Raw genomic sequence first — 10,897 nt, forward strand, 5'->3', positions numbered from 1 at the left:
TTTTATTATATATGCACAAAAAAGCTAAACTGAAATGAGTGCATCAAATTAAAGGGTCATGATGACTTGGATTATTATTTTAATATGAATTCCTTGAGGTTCACTTATAATGTCAATAAAGTTGTTTGCACACACATACACAACAAAAAAAACTTTTATTTTCAACCTTTCACTCTGACCCTTTGTCTGAAATAAATTTAAGGTGTGGTTCTTTTAAAAGGGAAATTAAGCAGTCTGTCAAGTTACATTATTCAGTAAACTGATTTCCACTTAATAAAAAATGATTAATTTAACCATAAAAAAGGGATGTTTTGTGTTATGTGGCGCCGCCATCTTTACATTTTTCTTGATTTTTTTGCATTTTTCTTTAAAATGGTTACATTAATCGTAGCTAAACCCAGCCTGATCTACCGGTGATTTGAGTTAACCCGGCAACTCAGTCTGGAAACCTGTACATTCATTTCTACTGCTACTGTTTAACATGATGATGGATAGAGAAACAATAAGTCGTTGCCAGTTGATCACGCTTCTTGTGGTCTGATTGGTTGAAGGACTGTCCAATTGCATACAGAGTCATTTGAATAATGCTCGTTGATCACGCTTCTTGTGCAGTAGAAAAAACAGAGCAGACTCCCCAGACCAATGTTCAATCTTAATTGAACCATTCTGAATCCTGACGCTTGCAGCTGAAAAAAGTGCTTCCATCCCTCATAAATGTACTCCACATGGCTCCAGAGGTTAATAAAGCCCTTCTGAAGCGGATCGATGGATTTTGTAAGAAAAATAAAACACTTCAAACTTTATAAATTGAAATATCTAACTTTCAACAAACCACCTTCCGTATTCAACTTACAGAAAAATGACACTGGACGTTGCGTAAGCGTTCTGAATTGTGAGAGGCATTGTGCTTTCTGCATTGAATGCCAGTAGGCCTATGATGCAATGATGTAAAACTAATTAGCCGCTCTGGTAGCCTGACAAGCCAGACACACATCCAGATGTTTGGTCTGGAAACTCACCATTGACAGCTCAATCTGAGGGGCGGGATAAACGCTTGTCTTTCAAACTCCCTCTGCACGCGATAGGATATCGCTACAACCAACCAGAGCAACGAAGGTGAAGCAGAGCTCGCTGACTGATTAAACATTCGCCGTATCCGGTCGGCTAAAGTCCAAACACATCTTCCCTTTTTAAGAATGACTTCAGTGCCGTTCTTTGTTCTTTTCTCAGAGAAAAGCTTAACTCCATCTTCCAGAGTCGCCGTCAAAGCTGATTCGAAAGACTGATTCGAAGACCAGTTTCTGTGTTTACTAGAAGCACGCAAACGCAACTCGGCCGTCGTCATTATGGCCCCGCCCACCAACTCTATACAGGATGTGATTGGTCCGGCAGGAGTTAGGGGAATACAGCTCAGAAGGGTATTGAGAGTTGCTAGACGACACTCGCGGGCATATTAAATTTGCTGCCGCTAGGGTGCGTCTAGATTTCTAGGCTGCTCTGGAGAAGGGCATATGCAAATATTTGTCCGCGTGACATCACAGATCCTACAATATCAAAATGAGCCGTTTTTTTTCATAGACACCATACAGATAGATATATGATGTCTATGTTTTTTTTTAAGCTTGATTAAATAAATGCTTTGTTTAAAATGAAGAGGATGTTTTAAGCTATGAATTTTGCATTTTTTTTTTAGACAAAAACCTCTTACTTTATGTTAAAAGATCAAGGCAAATTCTCATGTCATGACGCCTTTAAATTATCCTATTGTTTATGAACAAATAGCACAAGAATACATGAAAGCAAGAAATACTTGTAAAACAAAGCACATTTAGCTAATATTGCAGCACATCCTATATTTTAGACAATCAGGAACAGGAAATATCTCTTAAATGTAGGCCTAGGCTATCAGTTAACAACAGTTGTGAATGTCATTTCAGTTTGTGTAAAAGAATGTGGAATATGTTTGCTTGGTAATGGGTTAAACAGGTTTTTCGAAGTGAGGAATGTTGTATCCTCATTTATACACAAACACGCCCACCTGTCAGCAGTCATAAGTAGCCGAGCTCTCAGCAACCGCCGTCTGTCTACCTGTCCTCCCTCTGCGAAACACCTCTCCATCTCTCGCTCTGGCCATGAGCGCTTCCAATAATGGCTTCAGCAGCCGCTCAGTGGGCTCATACACCCGCGCTGGAGCACAGATACCCCGTCAGGGTAACTCGTATTTCGGGTTTGGGAACGTGGCACCTGTCGGGGTGCCCATCAAGGCTGTGTCCGTTAACAAGAGCCTTCTAACCCCCGTGGATCTTCAGCTGGACCCCGACCTGCAGGCTGTGCGGATCCAGGAGAAAGAACAGATCAAAACTCTCAACAATCGCTTTGCCTCCTTCATCGACAAGGTGAGACATTTAACTGACTGCTTTACCCTGTAAATTATATATATATATATATATATATATATATATATATATATATATATATATATATATATATATATATATATATATATATATATATATATATATTAGTAATTGTATTTTTGTTATACCTAATTGTATTTTATTTATTCATATTTATTGTATTTATTTATATATAAAAAAATCTTATTCTGTTCTCAGCAGCCAGATCTGTGAAATAAATGCTTATTAATTTCTACTTTTTTATCTTTTAAAAATCGATTGAACTATTTATAAAAAATTACTGAATTTATTCATATTTATTGTATGTATTTATATATAAAACATTCTTATTTCAATCTCAGCAGCCAGATCTTTTAACAACCTGTGTATAATTATTTATTTATTTTTTACTTATTAATTTTCTTTCTTATATTTTGTTATTTGTTTGTACATTTCAATCTCAGCAGCCTGTTAATAACCTGTAGTGAAGGAATACATTAATGAATAAATAAACAAACAACAAATAATTTAACTTTTTTTTATATCTCAATCAGCCAGATTGGTTAATAACCTTTAGGGGAGAAATACATATTTATTTATGTATGTATGCATTCATTTATTTATTTTTACTTAATTTCTTTTTTTTTTTTTAGATAGATAGATAGATAGATAGATAGATAGATAGATAGATAGATAGATAGATAGATAGATAGATAGATAGATAGATAGATAGATAGATAGATAGATAGATAGATAGATAGATAGATAGATAGATAGATAGATAGATTTGAACATGTTCTCATAAACACACACAGGTTCGTAAACTGGAGCAGGAGAACAAGCTTCTGGAGACTAAATGGCAGCTGCTACAGAAAGAGTCTAAACCCGAGTCTAAACTGGAGCCCATGCTGAAGTCTCACATCAGTTCCCTGCGGGCACAGCTGGAGCGGGTGAAGAAAGACAAAGAACACCTGGACGCTGAGCTCAGGAATGTCCACGCACAGGTTGAGGGACAAAAACAAAGGTCTGTAATCAGACACTTCATCTTCAGCCTTAAGCCTGACCCTAAACTACACTAAAGGGGCCAATCTACCATTCAAATTTAAAATGTACACTTTTAAAAATAAAGGTTTATTGCCATCTGCTGGCATCTTTTCCATTGAAAAAAAACTCTTTACCAGAAATGTGTTATGGGGAGTCAAAAATGGTTCTTCTATGCTTTGTCATCACTGTGAAAACCGCCTTATGGAACCTTTATTTTAAAGCATGCAAACAACAACATTCCAAACACTCATTTACCACGGTAACCACAGGTTTAGCTGAAATAACAGGTGTTAAAATACCAGGTAGGAAATACCTGATGTTCATGTAACTAGTACTTAGTTCACTAGTCTTAAATGATAATGTTAAGATGTCAATGTGATAATATGTTAGCAATCTGACAAATGTAAGTCATTTTACACCAATAACACTGTGGTCATTTGGTTTTAAACTAACTATCATCAAAAAGAAAAAGATTCTGAAACATTCTTATGAAGATCCCATATACTTTATTATTAAAGGTGCACTATGCAACTTTCCGTCCACTAGAGGGCGCCTATTCTAAACAAAGGTGTAGTTTGATGACGCCAGGTGTGAGCATTTTGGGACATGTGGTCTTTACCTCACAGCCGGTGGAAAATAGGACTCGGGCAGAAATCATGTTGATGGATGCGGTTATTAACGTTACTGTAGTGTAAAGCAGAGCAGGACCGAGTGTTGTGGAGCTGAGCACGGCCGCTGGAGCGATTGTTATACACACGGCTCGCGAGTACCGGGACTTTTATTATGACGGGACGGGACACAGTCGCCGGGCGCATGCACTTCCGCTTTTTCTGGTTAATGATTATAAGGTAAAGCAGCTCTGTTTATCATATTAGATACATTTAAGTGTGTTTAAAATTATGTTATGACGTTACTCTGTGTGTTCGCTCGGCGCTGCTGTGACATGTTCACACTGCTAAGAGTAAAGCGCTTCTGCAGAATAAAACCGAGGGTAGCGCAGATATGACGCGACTGACAGGCGACTCCCTCAAACGCTATGATGAAACGCCCCAGTCCTTAGTTAAAATAGCAATTTTCTCATATTACAATTCTCAATTTACAAATAGTTGGAAACATTTGGGATATTGTAGGTACTCAACTGAACACAACATATAACTGGCCTGGTGGTTTTGGGATATTTTACTGCAAAAATACTACATAGTGCACCTTTAATTAAGTGTTAAACATCTAGTGATTATGATGTTTGAGTAAACAACCTATTTTAGTATTATTATTTATAATACACAATTTTATTATTTTATTTTTTATTTATTTAGGCCTATTCATATATTGAATTATATTTTCCGTTGTAATATTTAGCTTTTTTTATTTTTTATTTCAAATTTGAATCATTTTGTTATGTGATTTTTGTCTTTTTATAATTTTTTTATATGTGTTATTGTTTTAATTTAGTTTTAATAATTTTACTTCAAAATGTAAAAACTTTTTTAAAGTATTTTTTAAATTTCAGTTAGTTGCCAAGGCAACATTTCTCTCTTTTTTTTTTTGTTTATTAGCTTTGCATCTTATATTTATATTAATATTAAGTTTCAGCTCAATTTCAATAAATGATAACTATTTTGAATAGTATTAGTTAATAACAACACTGAGTAAATGTTAACATTCAGTTTGCTTTTACAGGTATGAAGATGAGATTAACAACAGAAACAAAGCTGAAAATGACTTTGTTTTTCTGAAGAAGGTAAGACAAATCTAGCTACAGAAGATAATTATCATTATCATTATAAGCGTCCGATGCTTGATAAATCTCAGATCATCAGGGCTGTTGCCTACATTCGGCAGACACTTTTATCCAAAACGACTAATTTTATCAATTCATGCATGCAGACCATGACGTGGTGTTTCTAGCACCATCCCATCCTCTACTATATGAGTTACAGGAACGTCCACTCCCAGGCCCTGTGAACTGAGGCGACAGCCCTGATGCTCAATTTAACTATGTCTAATTCTGCCTATATTAGTCGTTTGGTTGCAAAAAGCATTTGCTAACAAGTATAAATGCCCTGACAGGATGTGGACGCAGCGTACTTGAGTAAAAATGCACTGGAAGAGAAAATAGCAGCAATCCTGGATGAACTGAACTTTTTGAAATGCTTCTATGAACAGGTAATTCAAACTTAGATAGACGAGTGGAACACGTCCTGAGATTGATTCACCTCTCTCGCTCTCTCTCTCTCTCTGCAGGAGCTGCATGAGCTGCTGGCTGAAGCGAAGGACACGTCTGTTGTAGTGCAGATGGACAATAGCAGGCAGCTGAACATGGAGAAGATCATCTCTGATGTGAAGAGCCAGTATGAGGAGATTTCAGCATGCAGCCGAAAGGAAACGGAGGCCTGGTCTAAGAACAAGGTGAGAATCAGATCTCTGACTTCCAAAGACTTCGGTGTCTTGGCGACTCTTGAAGACAGTGTTGAGATCTGAAACACTGAAACAGGAGAAGAAACATGAGATTATTAGGGCCGTTTCTCAAGAGAAAATAAATATGTGAGAAGCTGAAGCATTAAAGACTCCATTTACAGGAAGCTTCATTTAATCTCTTTGAGGAACGATTGAGATCTCATTTGTTATTTCCTGAAGGTTCTCATGTTTTAAACTATTGTAATTACAGACTGACAGTTGATATTTATATTCAGCCTATATGTGTGTATTAATTTCTAAGCAGCAGTTGAGATGAAAGGGTTTATTTCAGTCTTTTACCGGTAAATGCCGCGGCTCTAACTATGGCCATACTTGTTTGCTATTATGGATTACAAATTTAAATGAAAAGTTTTTCTTTCTTTATTTTAATTTCTATTGTTTATTAAGTTTAAACTTTTTTTAAATTATATTTTTATAATTATTTATTTATTTTGCAATGTGTCATACAATTCATCTAAACCTATTATTTAAAACCACAAACCTTTTAATTATTTTTAAAAATCTTTAAAAAAAAATAAAACAGCTCTTATAATGTATTGCAAAACATGACATTGTTTATGAGTTAAATAATGTTTTATTTTAAACAGTCTGTACATATATTACATAAAATATATTTATATTGTATTATTTATATAAATAATAACGGTTTTCTATTTAAATATATTGTCAAATATTTATTCCTGTGATCAAAGCTGAAAATCATTCTAATAGGATTTATTTTGATCAAATAAATGCAGCCTTGATGAGCATAATATAGGAATATATATATATATATATATATATATATATATATATATATATATATATATATATATATATATATATATATATATATATATATATATATATATATATATATATATATATATATATATATATATATATATATATACAGGTCCTTCTCAAAAAAATGGCATTTCATCTGACCAATAAAAGAAAAGTGTTTTTAAGAGTGTTTTATAAAAAAAGTCAACCTTCAAATAATTATGTTCAGTTACGCACTCAATACTTGGTCGGGAATCCTTTTGCAGAAATGACTGCTTCAATGTGGCGTGGCGTGGAGGCGATCAGCCTGTGGCACTGCTGAGGTGTTATGGAGGCCCAGGATGCTTCGATAGCGGCCTTAAGCTCTTCCAGAGTGTTGGGTCTTGCGCCTCTCAACTTTCTCTTCACAATATCCCACAGATTCTCTATGGGGTTCAGGTCAGGAGAGTTGGCAGGCCAATTGAACACAGTAATACCATGGTCAGTAAACCATTTACCAGTGGTTTTGGCACTCTGAGCAGGTGCCAGGTCGTGCTGAAAAACCAAATCTTCATCTCCATAAAGCTTTTCAGCAGATGGAAGCATGAAGTGCTCCAAAATCTCCCGATAGCGAGCTGCATTGACCCTGCCCTTGATAAAACATAGTGGACCAACACCAGCAGCTGACATGGCACCCCAGACCATCACTGACTGTGGGTACTTGACACTGGACTTCAGGCATTTTGGCATTTCCTTCTCCCCAGTCTTCCTTCAGACTCTGGCACCTTGATTTCCGAATGACATGCAAAATTTGAGCAACAGTCCAGTGCTGCACCTCTGTAGCCCAGGTCAGGTGCTTCTGCCGCTGATTCTGGTTCAAAAGTGTCTTGACCTGGGGAATGCGGCACCTGTAGCCCATTTCCTGCACACGCCTGTGCACGGTGGCTCTGGATGTTTCTACTCCAGACTCAGTCCACTGCTTCCACAGGTCCCCCAAGGTCTGGAATCGGTCCTTCTCCACAATCCTCCTCAGGGTCCGGTCTCCTCTTCTCCTTGTGCAGCATTTTTTGCCTCACTTTTTCCTTTCCACAGACTTCCCACTGAGGTGCCTTGATACAGCACTCTGGGAACAGCCTATTCATTCAGAAATGTCTTTCTGTGTCTAACTCTCTCGCTTGAGGGTGTCAATGATGGCCTTCTGGACAGCAGTCAGGTCGGCAGTCTTACCCATGATTGCGGTTTTGAGTAATGAACCAGGCTGGGAGTTTTTAAAAGCCTCAGGAATCTTTTGCAGGTGTTTAGAGTTAATTAGTTGATTCAGATGATTAGGTTAATAGCTCGTTTAGAGAACCTTTTCATGATATGCTAATATTTTGAGACAGGAATTTTGGGTTTTCATGAGCTGTGTGCCAAAATCATCAGCAATAAAACAATAAAAGACCTGAAATATTTCAGTTGGTGTGCAATGAATCTAAAATATATGAAAGTTGAATTTTTATCATTACATTATGGAACATAATGAACTTTATCACAATATGCTATTTTTTTAGAAGGACCTGTATATATATATATATATATATATATATATATATATATATATATATATATATATATATATATATATATATATATATATATATATATATATATATATATATATATATATACTTCCTAATTGTGCATATACCTGTGTTTTCCTCCACAGTTTGACATGATCTCATCGCAGGCTGACCAGTGCAACACTGAGATGAAGGAAAATAAAGGTGCAATAGCTGAATTAAAAAGACAGATAATGCGACTGCAAAATGACATTACCTCAGCTAAATCACAGGTAACTGATCAAGATAATACTCTACTATAGCAACTGATGGTGTCTGCATTTGAACACTGTATAGGGCAACCATGAGCATCCTCCATTAAACACACTGATGACTTTCTGTACAGTCGCAGATGGGACCTTTAAAGGCCAGGGCTGTAAATGCATGTAAGCTGCTCTTATAGTGACATTTAAAATGAGTTAATTCTCTGATATTATTACAGTGTGAGAGTGTGGAGGGAAAGATCAAAGAGGTGGAGCGTTGTGGTGAGGAGGCGGTGCTTGATGCCAAAGAACAAATCAAATTACTGGAGGATGCGCTGCAGAAAGCCAAACAGGAAATGGCCAAACATATTCGTGACTACCAGGAACTGATGAATGTCAAACTGACTCTGGATATTGAGATCGCCACCTACAAGAAACTACTGGAAGGAGAAGAGAACAGGTGAAACCGTAAAGCTTATGCAATTAACCGAGTGCTTATTATACAATTTTGGACCCGCTTTATATTAGCCTAAGTGGCCTTAACTATGTACTGACATTTAAATGAATCATTGATACAATGCACTTACTGTGTACATACATGTTTGATATTGTACTTACATTTTAAAAATGACCTGCATGTAATTACATCTGTAACTAATTTCTGTAGTTACATTTATAATTACACTTTTGGCACTTAAACCACATCTGTCCCTAACTTTACCCGTCTCCACCTCAATATCAGTGTTTTACATTAAAATATGAACACATAAGTACATGGTAAATGGACTGCATTTATATAGCGCTTTTAACAGACCCTATGGCCATCCAAAGCGCATTACATTTTGCCTCACATTCACCCATTCATACACCGACGGCGATGTCAGCCATGAAGGCGCCATCCAGCTCGTCGGGAGCAGCTGGGGTTAGGTGTCTTGCTTAAGGACACTTCGACACTTGGTCAGGTGGAACAGGGGATTGAACCACCAACCTTTTGGTTTGTAGACAACCTACATGAACCACTGAGCCACTGCTGCCCCTGAGGTACTGAGCCACTGCCACATAGTGGTTATGGCTTAGCCTAGAAATCTAGACGCACCCTAGCGGCTAGTTATGGCTATGTCCCGATCAGTTTTTTGCCCTTGAGTCCGAGTCATTTGATTTTGAGTATCTGCCGATACCGAATCCCGATCCGATACTTCTATAATAGCTACATAAAAAAGAATAAAGAAGAGCGAAAAAAACTATCCAGGATGTTTCTTATTTTTTATTTAATTCACCTTATTTTAACATTCAACAACTCAACATTTAACAAACAGAGCACTTATCTGAGGTAGCTTGAACAAGAGGTAGCTACAAAACAAATAATAAAAAATATAAATTTTTCGCTTTTGGATTTTAGTGCAACAGTAAATATAAAAAAAAGTCCAGGACCGGAGTTGCGCAGTAGAGAGCAGGAAGTAGCCAACAACGGCGATATCAAAAGCCCGCCCAAAAACTCACAGATGCAGAACAATTAATTTTTATCTATACATTTTATTTTTTAGAAAATGTAAATATATATGTATTTTATATTATATGAATTAACTGAAATAAGTGGTCGGAAGTAAGTAGAAATAAAAAAGTATGAAGTTTTCAGCTAATTATAACCACAAATCTGACCTCTCTCCCATTAGGCTTGAAATGGAATCCAATGTAAACATCTATCCAGCCCATAAACGCTACTGAACAGCAAGAATCCAACTGTCTACACATTAACATCACATGTCCATCAAACAATCCCTGCTTGTTGGTGCTGAGCGAAGACTTCAAGAGTGAGCAAATGACAAAAAGGAGGAAAAGAAAAAAAATATTTACCTTAACATAATAGCCGCATTCATTTTTTTCTTTCACCTTTCTTTAAACGCATATAAAATGATTCTATTAAAAATAAAAAGGGCACTTTTATGTCTCAATGTTTTATTACAACCAGCAGATATTTTAGTTATAAGACAGTCAGAATATATATATATATATATATATATATATATATATATATATATATATATATATATATATATATATATATTCCATTTTTCCAAATGCCATTTATGTAGGCAACTTTTTTGTTTTACCCTTGTCCCAGACTTTTAATCTGAAACCCCACAACAGTTACAAAATGTAAAATAAATCAGTGTAAATAGGCTACACAAGGCTTCGAATAACGTGTGTATACGGGACTAGGGATGGCTCGATACCACAATTTTGGCTTCGGTCCTGTACCACAATTTAATACCGAAGTACCGATATTAAAACGATACCACACGGTCGGATATTGGCGCGGGTATATTGCGCGAGAATGAGTACAATTATGCAAGTTTTGAGTTTATAAAGTGGAAAATTACCACAAATGTTTATTAGTAAATTAATCAGCAAAGATTATCACATCAAATCAGTC

General features: G+C 36.2%; 1 protein-coding gene across 1 annotated transcript; it reads left to right on the forward strand.

The window, feature by feature from the left end:
• Positions 1–2,057: 2,057 nt before the first annotated feature.
• On the forward strand, positions 2,058–10,373 carry si:dkey-222n6.2 (keratin, type II cytoskeletal 8). Its single transcript, XM_067414425.1, has 8 exons — positions 2,058–2,396; positions 3,212–3,420; positions 5,121–5,181; positions 5,511–5,606; positions 5,685–5,849; positions 8,368–8,493; positions 8,703–8,923; positions 10,137–10,373. Exons 1-8 carry the CDS (start codon positions 2,133–2,135, stop codon positions 10,186–10,188), a joined length of 1,194 nt encoding a protein of 397 aa, XP_067270526.1. The 5' UTR covers positions 2,058–2,132; the 3' UTR covers positions 10,189–10,373.
• The last annotated feature ends 524 nt before the right edge of the window (positions 10,374–10,897 follow it).

The sequence above is a fragment of the Pseudorasbora parva genome, chromosome 13 (assembly GCF_024679245.1).
Source record: "Pseudorasbora parva isolate DD20220531a chromosome 13, ASM2467924v1, whole genome shotgun sequence".
Taxonomy (NCBI): Eukaryota; Metazoa; Chordata; class Actinopteri; order Cypriniformes; family Gobionidae; genus Pseudorasbora; species Pseudorasbora parva.

Bases quoted from the DNA above. Each gene is read 5' to 3' on its own strand.
- si:dkey-222n6.2 (XM_067414425.1), top strand. From the start codon at position 2,133: ATGAGCGCTTCCAATAATGGCTTCAGCAGCCGCTCAGTGGGCTCATAC. The intron at 3,421-5,120 runs GTCTGTAATCAG...TTGCTTTTACAG, and splicing joins GTTGAGGGACAAAAACAAAG to GTATGAAGATGAGATTAACA. The intron at 5,607-5,684 runs GTAATTCAAACT...CTCTCTCTGCAG, and splicing joins TGAAATGCTTCTATGAACAG to GAGCTGCATGAGCTGCTGGC.